This window comes from Punica granatum, chromosome 8, assembly GCF_007655135.1.
Source record: "Punica granatum isolate Tunisia-2019 chromosome 8, ASM765513v2, whole genome shotgun sequence".
NCBI lineage: Eukaryota > Viridiplantae > Streptophyta > Magnoliopsida > Myrtales > Lythraceae > Punica > Punica granatum.
The window spans coordinates 9,351,268-9,374,856 of record NC_045134.1 but is presented as its reverse complement, the minus strand read 5'-3'; the positions used below and the strand labels follow the sequence as shown (position 1 = coordinate 9,374,856).

General features: G+C 39.2%; 1 protein-coding gene and 1 long non-coding RNA gene across 39 annotated transcripts; one reads left to right on the top strand and one right to left on the bottom strand.

The window, feature by feature from the left end:
- Positions 1-543: 543 nt before the first annotated feature.
- LOC116187476 (putative disease resistance protein RGA4) lies at positions 544-18,211 on the top strand. 38 transcript variants are annotated; one of them, XR_004152067.1, is made up of 15 exons: positions 1,065-1,202; positions 5,148-5,333; positions 6,117-6,206; positions 6,357-6,463; positions 6,549-7,371; positions 7,711-8,139; positions 8,315-9,244; positions 10,392-10,461; positions 11,414-11,606; positions 13,525-13,594; positions 13,878-14,182; positions 14,352-15,909; positions 15,995-16,809; positions 17,426-17,496; positions 17,586-18,211. XR_004152067.1 is itself a non-coding variant. In XM_031516210.1 (14 exons), the coding sequence occupies exon 1, from the start codon at positions 914-916 to the stop codon at positions 4,508-4,510; it is 3,597 nt and encodes a 1,198-aa protein (XP_031372070.1). In that variant the 5' UTR covers positions 544-913; the 3' UTR covers positions 4,511-5,333; positions 6,117-6,206; positions 6,357-6,463; positions 6,549-7,371; positions 7,711-8,139; positions 8,315-9,244; positions 10,392-10,461; positions 11,414-11,606; positions 13,525-13,594; positions 13,878-14,182; positions 14,352-14,410; positions 15,557-15,651; positions 15,847-15,909; positions 15,995-16,079. The 38 variants fall into 38 exon arrangements, 37 of the variants coding, with proteins under 37 accessions (XP_031372070.1, XP_031372069.1, XP_031372071.1 ...); XM_031516210.1 differs by lacking the exons at positions 17,426-17,496; positions 17,586-18,211 and having other exon boundaries at positions 544-5,333; positions 14,352-14,410; positions 15,557-15,651; positions 15,847-15,909; positions 15,995-16,079; XM_031516209.1 differs by lacking the exons at positions 17,426-17,496; positions 17,586-18,211 and having other exon boundaries at positions 544-5,333; positions 14,352-14,410; positions 15,557-15,651; positions 15,840-15,909; positions 15,995-16,079.
- An 804-nt stretch (positions 18,212-19,015) lies between these two features.
- Positions 19,016-22,678, bottom strand: LOC116187475. Its single transcript, XR_004152066.1, has 7 exons — positions 22,454-22,678; positions 21,702-21,813; positions 21,402-21,505; positions 21,031-21,111; positions 20,809-20,855; positions 19,711-20,044; positions 19,016-19,348 (listed from the first exon to the last, which is right to left on the bottom strand). It is a non-coding gene; the product is annotated as an uncharacterized LOC116187475 (long non-coding RNA).
- Positions 22,679-23,589: the final 911 nt, after the last annotated feature.

Below are 23,589 nucleotides of genomic sequence, written 5' to 3'. Positions count from 1 at the left end.
ATCCAACGGTGAACGATAGATTCATGCACAAATCTAGAGTCGGTAAACTAGGAGCTGGTAAATCGTAGTTCTGTTTCTTTATATTCTTTTCTTGATTCCTAATATGAATACGTATTATGATCTAATTCTAGGTAATCTAATGATACGAAGTTATTTTTATTTCAAGATTCTCTCAATGATCTTTAAACTGGCCAATCACGCTTGCGCATTACACGGGTCATCAAGTTAGACAAATTACAAAAATATCTTAATAGTTTATTCTATATATTGATTTTACTTAAGCAATGACACCTTTGCAATAATCTATGCATTAATGAGGGGATAAAATTAGAAAATATTTGGTAAAAAAAAGCATTTAGAAAATCTAAGTTTATTAGTGCAAGGGACTCAAAGGGACGGCCAACTACGAGCTAAGGGATCGCCCATCAAGCCTACATGGAAGCTTCTTCATGTAGAATGAGTCCAACAATCTCATTGCTGCAGGAGCCCGAATTGACATAGAATATATATATATATATATATATATATATATATTATTTCCATAATAATCGTTTGCGCATAAAATTAATATACGTAGACGACGTGAAAATCTTATGAAATTCACTGGAATTGTTGCAGAAAAATATGTGAATGATGAAATTGTAACGAATCGGACATTGCAATCGTAACGAATCGGAGAGCCCCTCGTTTACAAAAAATAATTGAAAAGGGAAAGCTCTCGTAAGCATCTATTTTTTAATAAGGAGAAGTGCATCCCAAGCACGAATCTTAATCACTTGCTTGTCCTTAAAGCAAAGTAATGAACGTCTCTCTCCACATAACCTTTTGTTCCCCCCCCAATTGCTGAGACTCCACACGTTTTCCTTTGTCACCGTCCATTCTCAATCTCTCGTTTTCCAGGTTTACACAAAATATGGCTGATCTGATCCTCGGTAGCGTCGTGGATTCCATCACCGGACATCTTGTGTCCCTCATCTCCCAGGAGATCGGACTGGCATGTGGTGTCAAAAGTGAGCTCAAGAAACTTCACACTACTGTCTCGATCATCGGTGGTGTGCTTCGTGAGGTTGATAAGAGACGAATCGAGGCTGAGGACGTGAAGGAATGGCTCAAGAAGCTGAAAGAGTCGTTTTATGATGCTGATGACCTTCTTGCTGACTTCTCCACGGAAGCCCTGCGTCGCGGGACAGTGACAGGAATAGGTAAGCGGGGCCTGAATGAGGTTCGTATCTTCTTCTCCTCTTCTAATCAGCTCGTCTGTGCCATTAAAATGGCTCATCGAGTCAGGGATATTAGGGAGAGGATCGACGTCATTAAGAGTGATAGGGCCTATATTCTGCTGGAGGGAAACAATATTCCTACTCTGGGGAGTTTGGTGGAGAATCGAGTTAGGCCGGAAACTTATCCATACGAGCATGAAACATATGTGGTTGGAAGAGAAAAAGACAAAAAAGAAATTATTGAGTTCTTATATAATCTTAATTTTGAGGAGAATGTGTCCATCCTGCCAATAGTAGGTCTTGGAGGCCTTGGGAAAACGACGTTAGTAAGACTTGTATTCAATGACGAATGCGTGAAGGAATCTTTCGCGCTGAAGCTTTGGGTTTGTGTGTCAACAAACTTTCATGTTGAGGATATTCTGGGGAAGGTCTTACGAGAATGCACCCCGAACAGGGAACTAACTGCAAATCCCAACATGAAAAAGTTGGGAGAAACACTGGGAGAAGAGCTCGGCGGAAAGAAGTTTTTGCTCGTTTTAGATGATGTGTGGAATGAGGACAGGTCCAAGTGGTTGGAACTACAAGGGTTTCTTATGAACGGTGCAAAAGGAAGTAAGATATTGGTGACTACTCGCACTCACCGTGTGGCCAAAACTATGGCTCTAACATATCATGAATTGAGGGGCTTATCTGAGAATGAATCGCTCTCTCTGCTAATGCGAATGGCAATGAAGCAAGAACACGAGTGGAAAAATCAAAATTTAGAAATGATCGCTAAAGAAATTTTGAAGAAATGTGCTGGAGTTCCCCTTGCAATTAAGACGATTGGGCGTCTACTATTGTTCTCTAGAAATACGGAGGAAGACTGGTCGAACTTCAAGAAAAATGATATATCGAGAATAAGTCAGGAGGAAGGTGACATCATGCCAACGCTTAAGCTGAGCTACGATTTTCTGCCATCGCATTTGAAACAGTGCTTCGCTTATTGCAGCCTGTTTCCAAAAGATTTTGAGCTAGAACCACGTGAGCTCGTTCATCTTTGGATGGCTCAGGGGTTTATCAAACTTCAAGGCAGTAAGAAAACACTCGAGGAAGTCGGTCAAGATTATTTCATGGAGCTGCTTTCGAGATCCTTTTTCCAGGATATAAAAGAAGATATGTATGGGAACATTGTAAGATGCAAAATGCATGATTTGATGCATGACCTTGCACAGTACGTGGTGGGAGATGACTGCATCACCGTTGATAGCTCACATGTGAAAACGTTCCCAGAGGGAGCTCGTCATGTATCTATACTTGCTACAGAAGATTACGAGTGGAATGGATTTGAGAGAGACAGAAGAGTAAGGTCCTTGCTTCTTATGGCGCCTGAACCGGGAGTTGTTTATGAGGTTTTTCCACGTTCTACAGCTGTTATGGATTGGAGGATTGAGATTGGTCATTTGGATGTTTCATGTTTTAGTAATCTACGAGCACTACACATTCGTCATGTCAGCATAAAGGTGATATCCAGTTCCATCGGTAAACTGAAGTATCTGCGGAGTCTTGATCTCTTGTGGAATGATATAAGTTATCTGCCAGATTCAATAAGCAGGCTGTGCAATTTGGTGGCGCTTAATCTTAGAGGATGTGAGTCTCTAGAGAGATTACCCGAAGGCATCACGAAGTTGATCAATTTAAGGCAGCTTGATGTGAGTGGATGTAGTAAGTTGACACATATGCCCAGGGGGATTGGGAAGTTGACTAGGCTGCAAATGTTAGGTGAATTCGTGGTGGGAGAGAAAGGGAACTCAGACGCTGCAAGGTTGAACGAGTTGAGCAAACTTACCGGATTGGGGAATGCATTGACTATTCAACATTTGGAAAGAGTCGGAAGTAGTATTTCGAGCGAGGTCGATGCTTCCTTCTCGATACAGAAGTTAGCTCTTCAATGGATGGGACTAGTTTGGGATTATCGGGAGTCGGCCAATGCAGAAGCGGTTTTAGAGAGACTGCGACCCCATCCAGATCTTAAGGGATTGAGGATAGCAAGATACAGCGGTGCGAGGCTTTCGTCCTGGGTTTCTCAACTGCATAAACTAGTCAGTATTGAGATTTCCAATTGTGATCAGTGCACGCATCTACCACCTCTAGATCATCTCCCTTCCCTCAAAAGAATCTCCTTGCGGCATTTGGGCAAGTTGGAGTGGATAGAGTTGTTGGAGAGTTGTGCTACGCCGCATTCTACTTCCTTTCCATCATTGGAAGAAATACAGCTGGAGTTTCTGAAGGAATTCAAGGGATGGGAGAGGGGGAGGATGAAGAGGGTAAATATAATGACTGAACAAGAAGAAGAGGAACAGGGAGAGGATGATTTATTTATGCTCCCCAGGTTCTCTGACAAGGTCAAGTTCTCCTTAACTAACTGCCCGAGATTCTCTTGCATGCATGGTCGACATCTACAACTCTTGAAGGATGTCACTGTACGCCCAAATCCATGGACAGTGACGTTGTCTCGCTCCGTATCTTCTATTTATCTCTCTGCAGTGACGTCACTCACCATTTACAAAATGGAGGATGTTGAGCACTTGCCAGTGGAGTTGTTTCGGTCCCTCCCATCTCTCGCGTCTCTCGTAATCAGTGAGTGCCATCACCTGAAATCTCTCTCTGGGAGGGCGATCCACCAATACCTACCCGCCCTTGAGTCTCTGGAAATTTCTTATTGCGAAGAGCTCGATTTATCAATGGAAATCGATGACAATGATGATTGTGGTGGTGGTGGTGAAGGCATTATCCATCTGCAACAGCAGCGGCAGGTCCATCGTAAGCTTCGCCGTATTACAATCTCACATGTTCATAAGACGGAGTCTTTGCCTTGGTGGTTCCAACACCTCTCCAACCTGGAATATTTAAGCATCAAGTATTGCAAAGGCTTGAAGTTCCTGCTGCCTGGAAGACTGATACTTTCGCTTCTCACCACCCTCGAATCGTTGGAGCTAATGTACTGCCCAGAGCTTGACTTATCGACAGGGCAGTCGGAAGATCAAGAAGATATGCTGCCCGATTTACAATTCGACAGACCAGCTAAGCTCCAAAAGTTGAGATTTCGGTGCATAGAAAAAATGGAGACCCTCCCGTGGTGGATTCAGCACCTCACTAACCTTGAAAGTTTAAGTATCATTGGTTGCAGAAAACTGAAGGCTTTACCTGAGTGGTTTCCCCAGCTCACCTCACTCAGAAGTCTTACAGTTGAAGCATTTCTTATTCTCATTAATTTTCGCATTCTTATCAATCATTGTATCAAAAAATAAAAATCAGCATTTCCAGGTACAACTTCTTGTTCTTCTGTTGCCGTCTCTAACTTCTTTTGATCAAGTTTCCCCGTTGGATGGTGTTCACATGGTCATTACAAAGAAATAATCTTTTATATATGCCCCTTTATTTGCAGGTACACTTTTTTTTTCTTTTTAAATTATCGAAAAAAAAAGATACACTTTTTTGTTGGCTGTAAAATTTAGCCTTTCCAACATCGGCCAACCACTCAGTTATCGTTTGTTGATTCAGTATCTTTTGGAACCTTGGAGATCCTGCTGTTTTCAATTCTGATTCTTTATCCAAGCTCCAACTCAAGTAACTCGACTAGCTGAAGAAACAAAGAAAACCCCTTTCATTCCCAACTCTCAAAGATCTTAACACCTGCATTCCCCTCTCTAATCTAAACCCTTTTGTAGTTGTTATGTATTATTAGTGCTCGACATCTCTATGTCTTGACGAACAGACATAAATACCTTCCAACTCATCATATGCCACTCTACTTCAATACCTCTGCCTCGTTTCCCGTCCTTGTTAGATGTTGACATTTGCTGATTCATACAAGTGTCGTCGGGATTCTTCAAAAGCAATGCAATGCTTTCATCTTTATATTTTAAATTTTTGTTGTTTAAACAGGATCCATACATGAGAGGTCTTCAGATGGAACGAATGGCACGAAGATTACGCTGGCATGCATGAGTTCAAGGGAGAGGAAGATGGAAAGGAGCAGGTCGGGGGTTGAGAATACGAACAAGGAGGGAAGTGCGACAGAGAAGACTGATAGTAGATTGAGATAGGGAAATCGGAATCCACCAGGAAGAGGTTTGGTTGCTCTAGACTAGCTTCTAGATGGTGATTTTGATTACTTTAAGCTTTTATTTGATTGTATTCTTGTTCCTTGGTGGCATTGGGTTAGTTTATTGAATTAGATAACTTAGTAACATGGCTTGGGGCCACGAATTTTCTTAATCGTTGGCAAATTAAATTGGGAAGAATTGATATTGTTGATTTTTCTTGCTAAAACTTAATTTATCTGATTGTGTTCTTGTGATAGTAAGAGTATTTGGTTAGTGGGATTATGAATTGGGAGTGAAGAACTAGGGAATTATGCTACAGTTCAAGTTGGAGCCAAGTAGGTTATAGGCATGTTTAGGTTGGTACTCGATTCTTTTCTTCCACCTTCTTTCACCTCCATAATATTTATATGCGACTCTACTTCGATACCTCTATCTCGTTTCCCATCCTTGTAAGATGTTGACATTTGCTGATTCATACAAGTGTTGTGTTGTTCACAAGCTGCTCTCATCTTTATACTTTGCAATTGTCTTGTTGAAACAAGACAAACTCAAGAGAGAAGAGTTAATGTTATTGATGAATGCATCAGCTGCAACATGGCTCTAGAAATAGTCCATGCACTTGTAAGTTGATTACCAAGTCCCCTAAATTAAAACGTAGACTAGTATGCCAGGGAACGTTTCCACCTCCTTTCCTATAACTGGTGCGGGTGTAGATGACAACAGTGCGATAAGATTTACAACTTACTTTGTATGACAGATTAAAACCTTCAGATCTAATACCTGAACTTACTTCGTGTTAACATGGCAGGGTCCTCAATTAATTAATCTCGATCGATAAGATATGTGGGATGCGTCAGATCAAGTTGGCCTGGCGGGCTCAGTGTGGGTCTCGTTTTAGGTGTTTTCTCTCAAACCTGTTTCTTAGTGGGTTTACATGATTTGTACCCCCATGTACAGTTCACTAATCCATTTTTGGATCTTTTGGAATATTTAGAATCGATCTTCCCTCTTGTGGGTGAATCTCATCCTCACAATTAATGCTGTTCAGATGTGCCAGTAACTGCTCTATCATCCTTCCTTGAAAGGAGACAACCATTCCGAGTTGTCAGAAGCAGAACCCTGATGAATTCATAATATTTATAAGAGGCTTCAAAGGTACGGAATTTCCCGATGTACATCAGTTGACGCCAGCTTCTTTTTCTTATGGGGTGTGTGGATGATTTATATAACTCTTTTGTAGTAACTTTGAAAAACAGCACTAGCAAGGCTTCTGGTGTCTCCGCTTTCATTGTTTCAATGAAACAAGTCCGTGCGCCCTTCACAAATACTTCGCTCTTTCTGGAAATGAGCACATTATCAAGGCACACGTAACAAGTGCACAACTGTTCCGAGTTGCTGAAGTCTCCAGCATGTCGATGAAAGTAACAAGACAAGCTCTTACCTTAAATGCCTCCACAAACTCACCCAACTTGTCAGAATCTGATCAAAGCAGGGGTTCCAATAATTTTTGTGACTTCAGAAATTGTTCAGTTCTCTGATCCTGACCATTCACCCGTGCCATATCGTATATTGGTACAGCTTCTTCTTTTGTTGCCGCCCATGATTCTTTGGAATCGAATTATCCTCCTTCAAGTATGACCATGTGGTCAGCATGCTGAAAGTAATTATGTGATTTTTTTAATTATTTTTTTTCCCTTTATGTTCTAATTAATAGACGGAAAAGCTTGGTCACTTGTTTGGTGGCTGGAGCTCTTCATTGGGACAAAATACTGTAATTCCCCAAACCACGTCCTTCAGAAGTGACTTTATCTTTGTAACTTGTTTGGTGGCTGCTAGAGTTGTTTGTCCCTCATTGCTCCTTGTCAACCGCTCCAGTTCTGAAGCACCAGCTGAGATGCTTTGAGATTCCACGTTTGTGTCACGACCCGGAAATGCTTTGAGAATCCAGTTCTGAAGGAGCCAGTGATGAAATGAACTGAAGGGCCTCCTCCTCTTCCTCCTGCTTCCAGTATTTAACTCAACCTCTTAAACTGCTGAGCTGCTGAGCAATCTCGACTGTTGAGGTTCGGTTTTGTCTTATTCCGCTCCCGCTAGCATCCATGTATATATCGTACATTCGCGAATGTGAAGTTAGAGAGTAAGCACAGGGTGTCAAGTCTTTTTTTTTTTTTTGTTTTTGTTTTGACTCATGCTCTGTTTCATCTTCCCTCTGGCCGCATCAGTTAAATTCAAACAGGATGGCCCCGCGGAACTTCCTCTAATTAAGCTGTAGAGATCTATTTTGTCTCGAGTTCCCGTCCTTGTCAGATGTTGACATGTGCTGATTCATACGAGTGTCGGGATTCTTCAAAAGCAATGCAATGCTCTCATCTTTACGTTTTACATTTTTGTTGTTTAAACAGGATCTATACAGGAGTGGAGTGTTGATGTAATGAATGGCAGCAGCTGCAACATCGGTTCCGGAAGCAGTCCACGTCCATGCACCTGTGACATGAATATCTTATCTCTAGAGAGATAATTGTGTGTAGTAGGGGATGTTAGGGCAGATTAAATAAGTTACTAAATTACTGTCTTACTTCAATATGGATATAGGTTAATGATGATATAAGAACTACGTGGGCTCTGATTCTCGATATGAGATACGTAGGCACTCCATAGATGTGGAGTTCGAGTCCATCCATCCATTCTATCAGTTTTATTGTTTAAATGAGATAAGGTAAGTCATACCCTTATTCGAGTCAGCTTATCGTTTGCATATTTTCCTGATTTATGTAGTTACAAGGGTTAGGGATTTAGGACACCGAAATCTTGCACCCTAAAGGCTTGACTTGGTGAGTTATTTTTAGTAATTTTGTGAGTAATTCATTCCATTGTGAAATGAAATATATGTATATATAGATATAATCATATGGATTAATTTGGGAAAATGTTATGATAGATTGTAATTGAGAAATCCATCGACGATGACGTTGTTTATCTCCGTATCTTCTATTTATCTCTCTGCAGTGACATTACTCACCATAGATAGTATGGAGGATGAAGAGCACTTGCCAGTGGAGTTGTTCGGTTCCCTCCCATCTCTCGTGTCTCTCATAATCCGTGAGTGCCATCGCCTGAAAGATCTCTGTGGGAGGGCGATCCTCCGGTACCTACCCGCCCTTGAGTCGCTGGAAATTTCTTATTGCGAAGAGCTTGATCTATCAATCGAGGATGACGACAATGATGGTGATGATGAACGCAAGCACGGTCTGCAGCAGCAGGGCCATTGCAAACTTCGACATCTTATGATCATAGGAATTGAGAAGATGGAGGCTTTGCCTGGGTGGCTCCAGTACCTCTCTAACCTCAAATATTTAGGGATTTCGCATTGTCACGGCTTGAAGTCTCTGCTGCCTGGAAGACTGATTCTTCCACTTCTCTCCACCCTCGAACGGTGGGAGCAAAGGTCCTGTCCAGAGCTTGACTGTGAGACCCGGTATTTACATACACATATACTTACATATCTATATATATATTTGGCCGGAGAATTTAAAAGAAGAAAAAAAAAAAAGAGAAAGGTAGCTAGGGCCCACGTGGCTTTCATTTCCCCTAGCATTCTTGTTTCTTCCACCACCATTGACTTTTTTTTTTTCTTTTCTTTCTTGCTCTGTTTTGAGCGAGAGAAATCGAAGAAGAAACAGAGAAGAACAGGGGAGAGAGAGAGAGAGAAGAGAGCTGCCATTGACGACATTCTCAAGCTTCGTCCGGCTCATCTGTGCTTCTCCTTTTCTATCTCATGAGCTTCTAATTGATTCCCTAGCTTTTGACCATTGCCAACTTGATGTTCCTCTTGCTTGTTCTTGCTGGTTTGGCTCCGTTCTAATGTCAAGGAGTGATCAGGAGCCGAAGAGACTGAAACTTTGTGTCCTAAAAGATCGACTTCATTAAATAATTTGGGTATTCGCTGAGTACTTCATTTCATTGTGAAATGATATATATATATATATATATGTTATGTGAGTATTTTGTTTCCTTGTAAAATGTTGTATTATAATTATATAAATTATTTAGAAAAATATTATGATAGTTATAGATTAAGAAATCAGTCTTGCTATATTGTGTGAATTGATTTGAGAGATATTGTCCTTTTATGTTTCATTTTGATTTGAGATATGCAGTGTGATTGTGTATGTTGATTGTATATGAGATATGTTATGATAACATGCTGCCATTGTAATGTGATTGGGCTTGTGATTGTGTATGATGATATATGAGGTGAGATTGCATGGTTGCAATTGATTATGCTTGTGTTGTTATTTAACTATAGCCATGGGACCGCCGGACCCAGTGAATTATAAAATGGGCTTGATCGGCCGCTGGATCCGGCGGAATATTAATAGGGACCTGATCGGCCATTGGACCCTGTGGCATATAAATATGGCCCAGATCGGCTGTTGGACCCGACGTAATAGAAAAAGGGACTTGATTGGCCGCTGGACCCGGCGAAATATAAATTGAGGTTAACTCTTTCCGCCATGAGGTTAATAGGCGGCCCCCGCTTATGAGATATGGATATTGAGAGTTGACGATGATATGAATGAGATGTGTGGGGTTACGGTACCGTCATAACTCTGTTATGAGGAAATGTAACCCTATGGCTATATTGATTGATTGTGTTGTATATTGCTTGTCTGGTATGTTTGTTGGTGATGTGATGATTGTTGAGATTGTTGAAGATGTGATGAGTGTTGAGATTGTCTGAAGATGTTCTGTGAAAGCCGTATTGTTGCTACAGTTTGGTCTGTCAAGTGATTGTGTTGTGAATTTCTATCTGATGAATGGATATTTGATGTTTATGTGATATTGGATGTTCGAGAAATGATTGGAAGAGTTGTGCGTATTTGTTAGTGTAACCTAAATTTAGTTACTATATTGGATATTATTATTATCATAGTTTGTATCTATATATATCGTGCATGTGATTGTATTATTTATTTGAATATTTGGTTGTTTACAATTAAATATTTATTTAATAATAAGTCATTTTACTTTGGAATATAATACTCACTGAGATGCAGCTCACATCTTGCATATATTTTTCCAGATGAGCTAAGAGTTAGACTAGCAGCATAAGAGAATTTTTTTTGGACGTCGGGATCAGCTCGGAGGACTAGGTATGGACCTTAGTTATTTGATAAGTATTCATTTTGTATAGAATGTATTTGAATATATTACGACCCAAAATTTTCGTTTAGTTGGTTTAGTAATGTGATTGAGAAAAAATTACTCTCTTTTGAGAGGTGTGTATATATATATATATATATATATATATATTAGATATTACTAGATTTGTTTTATGTTTTTGAGAATTATGGAAATCGGGTTTTTTAATGTGATCAGTTTATGTGATAATGGATATCGATGAAATTTAGGGGAACTTTGCTGAGATTTCGGGTCGTGACAATTTTGGTATCAGGGCCTAGGTTAGGAAATCCTGTAGACTTAAGTAGATGGTTGATCCCCGAGAAATTTTTTGATAATTGTAGAGATTTTGATAGGATTTCTTTGAATTTCATGCTTGTTAAATATTTGAGTTGTTTATACTTTGGATTTGTTAGTGAATAAGCATGGGCTTATGGGTACTTGTTGAAATTTACATATACATTACACAATAGGTAGATTGATATTAAATAGTTGAGGATTAGAAACATCATTAAACAATTAAGTTTTGCATATCAGGTTTTACTGGAGTTCTTGCAATCCTTTGAGCATATATATTTGGTTTATTCTGTCGGAGTATGTTTGGGTGCTGAGTTGAAAAAGTAGGTTTAACAGTTGATTTTATGATATCTATTGGTGGTTAAATGATAAATATAAGCTGAGGTTTACTTCTTCCATCTCCCTTTGTTGATCGTGTTCGATTTGTGAATTGGAATATGTTAGGTGGGTATATTACTTAAAATAGAACAAATCATGGAAAGAAGGAAATGAAAAACAAAAAAATAAATAAGAAAAGGAAGGGTAACATGGGCTCCATGTGGCCCAAAATGCTTCCCCCAAGCTTCCACCGTCATTCCATTTATCTCTTTCCTTTGTTTTCTTTTCTCTGTTCGTTTTGGGCTGGAGAATTCAAGAAGAAACAAAGGGTGAGAGAGACAAGAGGCAGAGAGTTTGAGAGCTCGAGATGGAGCTCACGGATGAGGGGTGAATATAATCGAGCTGGGAAGTGGTTATAAGAGCTGAAACAGTGATGTGACTGCAGAGGTGAAATTCTGCAGAAACAGTTAAGTGAAAGGGTGCTTCGGGAGTCGATTGAAAGGTAAGTTCTTACCCGTTTTCTATGAAACTTCATAGGGTGATTCCTGGTGGTATAAGCTTCGTCTTGATATGTTTAACTCATCAATGCATGCTCATTTGGTTGTCCATCCGACAACTCTTTGTTGTCCCTTTTTGGTGCGATCGTTTCGGTTATCCACCAATTGTCTTGGTGAAGAATTTCTGGATTATCTAAGAATAATTGCTTAGTTCAGTGAAGTCTAGGATTTTCCTCTTCGTCTAGATTGAATATGGTTGTCTTAAGATGAATTTGCTTAAGCTATAGGGATTAATGGAGGATTTAGTTTGGGTGTTGATTTTATGTTTAATTGTCCTATCTTGATTTGTTGATTTGGATGAAAGATAGATGTATCTATAGGCTTGGCTCTACTTAATTTGTCTTGAGGTAGGAATTAGATTAAATGAGATTATTATGCTTTATAGGGGTCAATGGAAGATTAAGTTTATATGCTAAATTCTTACTTGATGATTCCAATTGATGTATTTACTTAGGTGCAAACTTTTCCTTTTGAAGGTTGAATTTTGTTTAATTTGTTTTGAACTGAAGGGATAAGGTTATAAATAAAATAGCTTAAACTTTGTGAGCTTATATGCTGGTTTAAACCCAATAATTTCAACTAATGTGGTTGTTTGGGTAAAAGCTCTATATTTAATATTCAAGTTCTGTTTGGAAATGGTTGTCTTTGTTGTGTATGTTTATCTTCTTTCTATTTGTCCTTTGGGTATGTGTTGCTGATTAGATTTCTCTTTTAACTACTTAGTCTTATTGTGTTTTAGCAAATTAGAAAGTAGTAGTATGTTTGGTTGCTATGTTAGTTATTCGATTAGTTTTGGTCTTATTTGCTTGATTTAATTATGAGAAATTTTTAATATTTTACTAACATATTAGTAAGATTTTTCAAAGGTTGATATTCATTAATTTCTTTATGCTTGGTTAAAAAAAAACTTGGAACTTAAGTATACTTTTCGAAATCAATCTGCATAATTGCTATAATACTATTAAGATTTGGGTAGAGGGAAGCACCTCAGGTTCAATCAAGTTTTTTCATGAAATCAGCGTCAGGATCAGTCGTTCTTCGAGTTTCAAACGAGTATTTAATTCAGTTAAGTATCAGAGTTGGGAGTGCCATGCACCTTAATAATTTTTCTAGTTCCTCGAACAAATTTCGAGGACGAAATTTTTATTAGTGGGGGAAATTGTGCGACCGGGTATTTACATACACATATACATACATATATATATATGTGTGTGTGTGTGTGTGGCGGGAGAATTTAAAAGAAGAAAAAAAACAGAGAAAGGTCGCTAGGGCCCCACGTGGCCTTCATTTCCCCTAGCATTCTTGTTTCTTCCACCGCCATTGACTGAGATGTGCGTGGTCACGGTACCGTCATAACTCTGTTGCGAGGAAATGTAACCCTATGGCTATATTGATTGATTGTGTTGTATATTGTTTGTCTGGTATGTTTGTTGGTGATGTGATGATTGTTGAGATTGCTGGAGATGTGATGAGTGTTGAGATTGTTTGAAGATGTTCTGTGAAAGCCGTGTTGTTGCTACAGTTTGGTCTGTCAAGTGATTGTGTTGTGAATTTATATGGAAGGCTGATGAATGGATATTTGATACTTATGTGATATTAGATGTTAGAGAAATGGTTGGAAGAGTTGTGTGTATTTGTTAGTATAACCTAAATTTAGTTACGATATTGGATATTATTATTATTATTATTATTATAGTTTGTATCTATATATATCGTGCATGTGTATGGGTGAGTTGATAGTTGGATCGGATGTGATTGTATTATTTATTTGAATATTTGGTTGTTTACAATTAAATATTTATTTAATAATAAGTCATTTTACTTTGGAGAGATACAGCTCACACCTTGTATATATTTTTCCAGATGAGCTAAGAGTTAGACTAGCAGCACAAGAGAATTTTTTTGGACGTCGGGGATCAGCTCGGAGGACTAGGTAGGGACCTTGGTTATTTGATAAGTGTTCTTTTTGTATAGAATGTATTTGAATATATTATGATCTGAAATTTTCGTTTAGTTGGTCTAGTGATGTGGTTGAGAAAAAATTACTCTCTTTTGTGAGGTGTGTATATATATATATTAGATATTACTAGATTGGTTATATGTTTTTGGTAATTATGAAAATCAGATTTTTATATGTGAACAGTGATAATGGATATCGAGGAAATTTAGGGGGAACTTTGTCGAGATTTCGCGTTGTGACATTGACTTATCGACAGGGGAGTCGGAAGATCAAGAAGACATGCCGCCCAATTTACAATTCGATGGACCAGCTAGACTCGGAGACTTGGACTCTGGGATATCAAAAGAATGGAGACCCTCCCGTGGTGGATTCAGCGCCCTTACTAACCTTGAACGTTTAATAATCAAAGGCTGCAGCAATTTGAAGGCTTTGCCTGATTGGTTTCCTCAGCTCACCTCACTCAAAATTCTTCTAGTTTTAGGTTGTGGGGAAGAGCTGAGATTTCTCACATCCAGCTTGTACAAATATATTGAAGTGGCATCAATCTCACTGCCTCCACAGGTTAATACTTTCTTATTCTCATTTGAGCATTTTTATCATTTTGTCTTAAAAAAATAAGCATATCTAGGTACAGCTTCTTCTTCTTCTTCCGATAAAGTTTCCTCGTTCGATGATGTTCACTTGATCAGTACAAAGATTGTCTCATCTTCTTTATTTTTCTGACACACAGAAAAACTGTCACTTGTTCGGTGGCTGGAGAGAGAGCTGTTCGTGGGGACAAAATAAAGTGTAACCTCCCATTCCAGAAATACATACGTCGTTCTTTTTTAATGGATCTCGTTCTGAAGGCACCGGCGCACCCAACCCATTAGGTCTCCCCTGACCATATACCCACCAACGCCATGCCTTCATGTAATAAAATTTAAGAAATGAATGGATGCTCAACCAAAAAGCGACTAGCACTGCATGGAGCCACTATTACACTACAGGAAGGTTCATAGAGGATTGAACGTCTTACGAAAATGGATTGTTGTAGGATCCATGGCAGGTTCGTTAAATTAATCCCTTACTTTCAATTTGGGATGCTTTAGAGAGATCGATGGAGCCTTGCTTGGTGGGCTCTGTCTGGGGGTGAGTTAAGGAGCTTTTTTCCTACTTAACCTTCTCATTGCAGGTTCTTGCAAAATTTAGCCTTTCTGACGTTGCCTAATCACTCAGTGTATCTTGTTGATTCAGTATCTTTTGGAACCTTCGAGATCCTACCAAAAAAACTCGCTGCCAGTCTCTTCCCTACTCTGCCAGTCCTACTGATCTCGAAATAAACAAAACCCTCTTCAGTTCCCAACTTTTCTCAAAGATGCTAACGCCTGCCCTCCCCAATACCACAAAACCATGTGAACCCGTTAAGGATTGCCCAATACTCCTGTCTTCCTCTATTTCTAATCTAAACCATTTTGTTGTTGTCATGTATTATTGCACCACATCTGTCTCGACGAAGGGACAGAATCAGTAGGCCTGGTATACCTCCACACTATTCATATGCCACTCTACTTCGATACCTCTGTCTCGTTTCCCGTCCATGTAAGATGTTGACATTTGCTGATTCATACAAGTGTTGTGTTGTTCACAAGCTGCTCTCATCTTTATACTTTACAATTTTGTTGTTAAAACAAGACAAACTCAAGAGAGGAGAGTTAATGTTATTGATGAATGCATCAGCTGCAACATGGCTCTAGAAATAGTCCATGCACTTGTAAGTTGATTGCCAAGTCCCCTAAATTAAAACGTAGCCTAGTATGCCAGGGAACGTTTCCACCTCCTTTCCTATAACTAGTGCGGGTGAAGATGACGACAGTGCGATAAGATTTACAATTTACTTTGTATTACAGATTGAAACCTTCAGATCTAATACCTGAACTTACTTTGTGTTAACAGGGCAGGGTCCTCAATTAATTAATCTCGATCGATCAGATACGTGGGATGCGACAGATCAAGTTGACCTGGCGGGCTCGGTGTGGGTCTCGTTTCAGGTGTTTTCTCTCAAAACTTTTTCTTAGTGGGTTTACATGATTTATACCTCCATGTGCACTTCCCTGATCCATTTTTGGATCTTTTGGAATATTTAAAATTCGATCTTCCCTCTTGTGGGTGAATCTTATACTCACAATTAATGCTGTTCGGATGTGCCAATAACTGCTCCATCATCCTTCCTTGAAAGGAGACAGCCATTCCGAGTTGTCAGAAGCAGAACCTTGATGAATTCATAATATTTATAAGAGGCTTCATCGGTATGGAATTTCCCGATGTACATCAGTTGACGCTAGCTTCTTTTTTTTATGGGGGGTGTTGATGATTTATGTAACTATTTTGTAGTAACTTTGAAAAGCAGCACTAGCAAGGCTTCGGGTGTCTCCGCTTTCATTGTTCAAATGAAACAAGTTCGTGTGCGCTTCACAAATACTTAACTTTTGCTGGAAATGAGCACATTATCAAGGCACACATAACAAGTGCACTTCCGAGTTGCTGAAGTCTCCAGCATGTCGAAGAAAGTAACCGGACAAGCTCTTACCTTAAATTCCTCCACAGACTCACCCAACTTGTCAGAATCTGATCAAAGCCGGGGTTCCAATAATTTATGTGACTGCAGAAATTGTTCAGTTCTCTGATCCTGACCATTCACCCGTGCCGTAGCGGATATTGGTACAGCTTCTTCTTTTGTTGCCGCCTATGATTCTTTGGATTGGAATTATCCTCCTTCATGTATGACCGTGTGGTCAGCATGCCGAAAATAATTATGTGATTTTTTAAATTATTTTTTCCCTTTATGTTCTAATTAATAGACGGAGAAGCGTGGTCGCTTGTTTGGTGGCTGGAGCTCTCCATTGGGACAAAATACTGTAATTCCCCGAACCATGTCTTTCAGAAGTGGCTATCTTCGTAACTTGTTTGGTGGCTGCTAGAGTTGTTTGTCACTCATTGCTCCTTGTCAATGGCTCCAGTTCTAAAGCATCGGCTGAGATGCTTTGAGATTCCATGTTTGTGTCACGACCCGGAAATGCTTTGAGAATCCAGTTCTGAAGGAGCCAGTGATGATATGAACTGAAGGGCCTCCTCCTCTTCCTCCTGCTTCTAGTATTTAGTTCAACCTCTAAAAACTGCTGAGCTGCTGAGCAATCTCAACTGTCGAGGTTCGGTTTTGTCTTATTCCGCTCCCGCCAGCATCCATGTATATATCGTACATTTGTGAATGTGAAGTTAAAAAGTAATCACAAGGTGGCAAGTCTGTCGTCTTTTTTTTTTTTGACAAATGCTCTCTTTCATCTTCCCTCTGGTCGCATCAATTAAATTCAAACAGGACGGCCGTGGAACTTCCTCTAATTAAGCTGTAGAGATCTATTTTATCTCGAGTTCCTGAAACAGGGACTGGTGAATTGCTGATTTTTGTTGTACCAACTGCCGAACATCAGCATATACGAAGAGAGTTGGATACACAAATTTTACGTAAAAAAATCAGTATTTTCAGCTGGTAGAGCTTCTTCTTCTGTTGCATGTTGTCTCAAACTTCATCCGATAAAGTTTCCTCGTTCGTTGATGCTCACATGGTCAGTACAAAGAAAATCATCTTATCTTTTTTTTCCCCTTGATTTTCTGACACACGGAAAAGCTTTATCGCTTGATATGTTGCTGGACTGAGAGCTGTCCTTTGGCTTTGAGACCATGTAGTTTAACCTCCCAAACTACACGTTCTATCCATGTTTTCGCATTTTTATTTCGCTCACACTCTTTGTTCCTTTGTCAATGCAGGCGGTTTTGAAAGCAGCAGCACGACCCAACCTATTAGTTCTCTCCTCCATATACGTCCACCATGCCTTCAGGTATCAACATCACTTACTATATATCTCAATTCTCATTTTATTCTATGATGATGTAGTTAGACATCATTAAGGGGATACTGGTCTTGCAGGATGACCTATGAATGGATGTTCTATGAAAAACACATGATAGTCATCATTAAGGGGATACTGGTCTCGCAGGATAACATATGAATGGATGTTCTATGAAAAACGCATGACCATACCACTGCATGGAGCCTCCATTACTTTACAGGATGGTCCTAGAAGGTTTGTTAAATTAATCTCTTGCTTTTGGGATGTTTTCAGAGAGAGGTGGCCGGCTCGGTGGGCTTTGTTTGGGGGTTCGTTAAGTTTTGCAGGTCCATGCAAAATTTAGCCTTTCTGACGTCACCAAACAGCTCGGTTATCTTGTTGATTCTGTATCTTTTGGAACCTTTGAGGATCCTGCTGTTTTCATTTTTTTTTTTCCATTGAAGCTCCATCCAAAGCAACCGATCAGTCAAAGAAACTCAGCTGCAGGTCTCATCCCAGCTCTATCAGTCCCACTGGTTGCAAATTCAATAAAGAAAAGCCCCTTTCGTTCCCAACTTTTCTCAAAGATATTAGCACCCGCCCTCCCCCATGGCACAAAACAATGTGAACCCATTAAAGATTGACCGCTTCTCCAGTACTCTTCCCTGTTATGAATTAATATGCAACATCTATGTCTTAATGCAAGGACAGAATTGGTGAATCACATTACAGGCCTGGTATGCCTTCGAGCTCCCTACATTGTTATAGATAAGGGTAATCTTATGTGTCTTATATCAAGCTGTTAGCAGAGATTCCTCCCACAAAACTAATTATATGCGACTCTACTTCGATACCTCTGCCTCGTTTCCGGTCCTTGTCAGATGTTGACATTTGCTGATTTATACAAGTTCCATGTTCTTCACAAGCAAGTGCAATGCTTTCATCCTGATACTTGATATTCTGTTGTCAAAACAGGATCAATACGAGAGAGGAGTGTTTAGTCCATGCTCTTGTAATCTGATGACCAATAGTCCCCTAAATTAATACCAAGCCTAGTATGTCGGGGAACGTTCCACCTCCTTTCTTGTTCATTAACTGTCGAGGGAGTAGATGACAACACAGCAATAAGATCTTCAACTTCTTTGTTTTAACAGACTGAAACGTTAATTCAGATGATCTAATACCTCAACTTATTTAATTTGTTTTAACAGAGCAGGGTCCTTAATTAATGTCGATCGATCAGATATATGTGGGATGTTTCAGATTGAGTTGGGTTGGCGGGCTCGTTGTGGGTCTCGTTTCAGGTGTTTTCTCTTGAACATTTTTCTCAGTAGGTTTACACGATTAATCCCACCGCTTCATATGCAGTTCCGGGTTCCATTTTGGGACTCTTGGAATATTAGGTCCTTCCCTCTTTTGAGTGAACTGGTGGAATCACATGAGCGTTGCACGTGTATGGGTTGTTTTTATTAGATTAATTATTCGATCACCCCATATATATCAAACTGACCCTAATATCTCTCACTCATAAAGCAATACTGTCTCAAATAATCCAATAAATCTAATATATGTTAACAAGCTGGTGCCCCAACAAGTTTACAAACCATGCCACATTGATGGTGATTGAGATCAATAGCTTGTACATTTGATATTTCATCGCCGCCTGATCAATAGCCTTAAAGGTTTCATAAGGCAGCTTAATCAGCGTAGTACTGAAGCAGAGAAGCGAGCAAGTCCAACTATATAGTGCCTCTCTCTTGCTCTTCTCGAATGGACTGATTAGAAGAAACATCATAATGATGTGGCTCATTTTCGTCTTCAGCTCGTTTGCCCACTTGATGTATAGCAATCCCGGTCGCTCCTGCAAACAAAGAAGAAGAAATTTTGCATCAATCGCTGCACAAATTTACTATTCCTCAAGGTTGAGAATATTGGAGAGAAGAGAGAGTATATCATGATGTTTACCAAGGTTAATACAGCAGCTCTTAACAACTTACTTGCACTTATTGAGAAAGACTCCCTAGACTTGCGCACTGCTTGATATAAAAATTTCTCTGAACACCCATTCTTTCTCTTGGAAAAAACCCTAAGTACAATTCTTTTTTTGAAAGAAAATGGGAGCTCTTCGACTGAATTTTCTACAAAAACTAAAATAACATATAATATATTGATTAATGAAATGCCCTTAAGTAGATTTTCATACAAAATCAAGTCCTAACATACCTTCAAAGTGAGCAGCTCAGAATGATTTGAGGTATTTCACCATTTTCTAGGTAAAAGCGACCTCGCCATATCAAGATGCCGAGGAAGAGCTCATAAAGACCCAGTCCAGAGACTTCCATCACAGTTAAGTCACCCTTTCCCTCCACTCCCTCCAATCCCAATCATAGGACTATGAGGACAGAGATCCCAAACTGACTTTTACAAGTGTCGGTACCTTGCTTTCTGATCTTTGGCGACTGTTTGCTTCATTAGCACCTAAAGAGATATAAGTATTTCTACGTCCTTTCATCAGTATTTAGGGAAAATGCAAGCTTTCTTGCCTGATACTCCATTCCTATATGAAAAAGAGCAGAGGATAGCCCTTTAAGCATCATAGAAAGGATTCACTGTAAACAGGGAAAACGAGACATAAGGCATGGCTCTAAATATTCAGCTTCATATGGGGGGAAAGCATCACTTGTTCCCATGTGTGGTTAAGGTCCCCCAAAAAGAAAAAAAAAAAACCGGGTTCTTAGGAGAGAGCATGGTTCATTATAGAACCAACTTTTCTTCTTAAAATTTCCAAATCAAGAGAATACACATGAGAGGATGGCTGTGTCTTCGACCTGAGTCGAGAAGGACCTGTTGGAGTGTCAAAGTTATATGTTGTTTATACATGAGTACGCTTTCTTCTTGATGTACTGCTACACACTTTGCTGAATGTTAGAAGTTCGGAACCATATTGCAAATGTACGTTTAATCGATTCATGCCGATATGGACTGGGAAGCCGTGCCCAAGCACATCTAATAAACTCAAGAAAGGGAAGAAGCGAAAACCTTCAACTTAAATTTCCTGATAAGGTCTTGCAAATTTACTCTATGGCTTCAATTTTGACCAAAGTTTTCGATGCGTTTGGTCCATGCTTCTCAACCTAAATGATATTGGGAGATCAGGCGTGCTAGCAGTCGATCTCAAAATTGGATAAATGACATCAACATTAACATGCGATATGTTATATATAAGCTTCAAGATAAATACTGAAGACAGACGAAAGACAGGCAAATGAATGAGACATGAATTCAGCTAAGAATTCAGTCTTGGCTGGAGTATCTTCATACCTTTGACTTCATGAGGTTTGAAAACTCCTAGATGGCACAACGCAAATCTGAGAAATTAGACATATACACATACTGAGATGTTAATTTATGAGGACTTGCTTTGTCATAGATCGATGATCATGCGTATCATAAAATGCTAAATCTGGCTAATATTTGCAAGTAAAATTGTCTTTCTTACAATGCAACTCGCGAGATCAATAGATAGAGATCAAGACTCTTAACTGGTTTTAGCTTCAAGTTTCCTGCAGATCTGAAGACATCGACATTGTTGTAGCATAAAGCCAGCAACCCAGTAGCCACTACCTATATATCGATTAGAAAAGGGCCTTGGAGGCAAGCAAATAAAGAAAATAAAGCAAAGCTTTTAGAAAATGTTTTTCTCTTGCATAATGAAGTGCGTAAAACCAAAACTCGACAGGATCTTTCAAGGATAAAAAAATTTTCCAGCTATCTTCCACGTCGGTCAGGGGATTCATGACCATCTCGTTTAGGTACTGCACTACTTTTTGAAATCTTCATGTTTGAAGTCCTAAAGATTTTGTCCAAGAAATTAATCGAAAAAAATAGTCTTCTATGAGAAGCAAGAGGCACACCTCGAATTCGTTTATGTACTTGCCCACATACAACTAGGCTAGAACCGATGCGGCTCAGGTGCTTCATGTAAATCTTCCAGATAGTCCAGAATGACATCTGCTTTCTGCATATATGTCATCGCTTAACGAGCAATAACTAATTATACCAACCCTGTGCATGCCAGAACTCATAGATAGTCCAAAAATTTTCATACGCTAATAAGGCAGTGCAGATATAGTCGAGTAACCGGGAAGTGATGAAAATCGAAGAGTATCATGACTGAAACAAAGGGATAGACACTATAAACAAATATGAAGTACCAGTAAATATGAGCACTTGAACCGATAAGGCCATGGAGTAGTAGTCTTGTAGAGATGCTCCTGATCAGCTGAATCCTAAAACTTGGATGTGCGAAAAATCCTTGATATTCCCCTGGATAGACCCCAGCAGAAAAATGAGCGAACTCATGCAAACTCTCGCCTTATAAGGCAATCATCACAAGAAAAAAAAAAAACCAAGGCTTCTATCAATGTTTTTCATATATACCGCTAACTATGATACAACTATAATCCCAAATTAACAGTGACGACAATAAGTAAATATAAATATGTAAGTACTATGAAGAAAACAACAGTATGCATGTTCATGTTGAGCGCCAAGCTGACAAAAATGATTTTGTAGGAAAACAAATCACGAGAAAATGCAGCTGAGGGCGTAAACACTGAATTACAAAGTAGAAGAAGAGAATGAAAAAAAAAAATCAAAAAACCAACAAATTGAATGAGTATCTTAGATTATGATAATTTTTCCGGCAGAGCCCATATGTGTATACAAAGGAAAAAAAAAAAACCTTATCAAACATGCACATGGCTTTTCATTCTATCGAGCACATGGTGTGCATCGATCATAAAGGTCTTATACAGTTATTCACTTGCACAGGAGTAACAATTGGAACAATAAAATGACAAACATTAGTGTTTTTAACATAAAAGGACAGAGAAAAGAGCGGGAAAAAAATAGAGACTTGTAAATAGATGGAAAGAATGAGAAGACGTAGGTTACCAAAACCAACCATGCAAATTAATTTGTTAACAAGTTGCGGTCCATCAAAACAAGTTACGCTCTCTTTCTTCAATCACAAATGTTCACTGAGAGGACTTTTTGGTCTCCATTGTAGTTCTTACGAATTTTATTGTGATAAACATAGGATTTTGCCTCTGTAAATGTCCAGTAGATACAATAAATAGAATTGTTTGCAATTCATGTTATGGAAGATCATATGAAGGCCTCTCTGTAGTTCCTGTCAGTGCATAAGATTTTGTACAATCTGAACCTTCTGATGTAAATGCATAATGATTATGCCGGAAGGCTGTATCTTATGATGTACGTAAACTGTGATTCCGTGATTATTACATTTTTTACCGAGCAACAGAGATTTTTTCACCATATGTTCTTACTCCAGGTTTTTGTTTCACGTCTAAATGGTAAAATAGTTTCTAGTGTACTGTGCTCACGTAGCTCTCAGTTGCCAAAGTAAGCTCCTGGCTGTTGTAGGTAGTATATAAAATTTATGAATTTTTAATTCTTATTGAAATCTGGAGGGTAGTTATCGATTGCTCTTGGAATGGCACAGAGCGAGTGCGGTTTCGGGAATCGAATGTTGGGATTGGAACCTGAATGGGGACAAAAGTATTTACCATGCTTTGTTTCCACGGTTATGGACGGTCTATGATGGTATATTACCATAACCACAAATTTGCATAATACTTCCTTCCTCATATGGCTTATGATTCTTATGCAATCTCCTTGTATATTTTCTGATTCAGGTGAACCTGACCCTGAACTTCGAATTGTTTCCTGTCAAATATCTCCATTTATACCTCACAATTACAAGGAAAGCAGCCTTCCTGTCTCTGTATTTACATTTACAGTAAGTAAAAGACTTGAGAAGCAACTTGATTCTACCGAAAAAAGTAGAATCTCAATCGGTCAAATCTTGTCTCCATGCAGAGTAGTAAAAGTAGTCATTTTGAAAAGGGCTTTTTAAACACCCCCCCCCCCCCCCCCCCCCCCCCCCCCCCCCCGCGCGCGTATTCCATACTTTTAACGTTTTTTTAAAAAATTTATTTTATACTTTAAAAAGTGTAAAATCGGTCACTTGATTTACATTTTTATCAAAATCTATCCCGCTGTAATATCTCTGTCAAT

Coding starts and splice junctions, on each gene's coding strand:
- LOC116187476 (XM_031516173.1), top strand. CDS start 914: ATGGCTGATCTGATCCTCGGTAGCGTCGTGGATTCCATCACCGGACAT.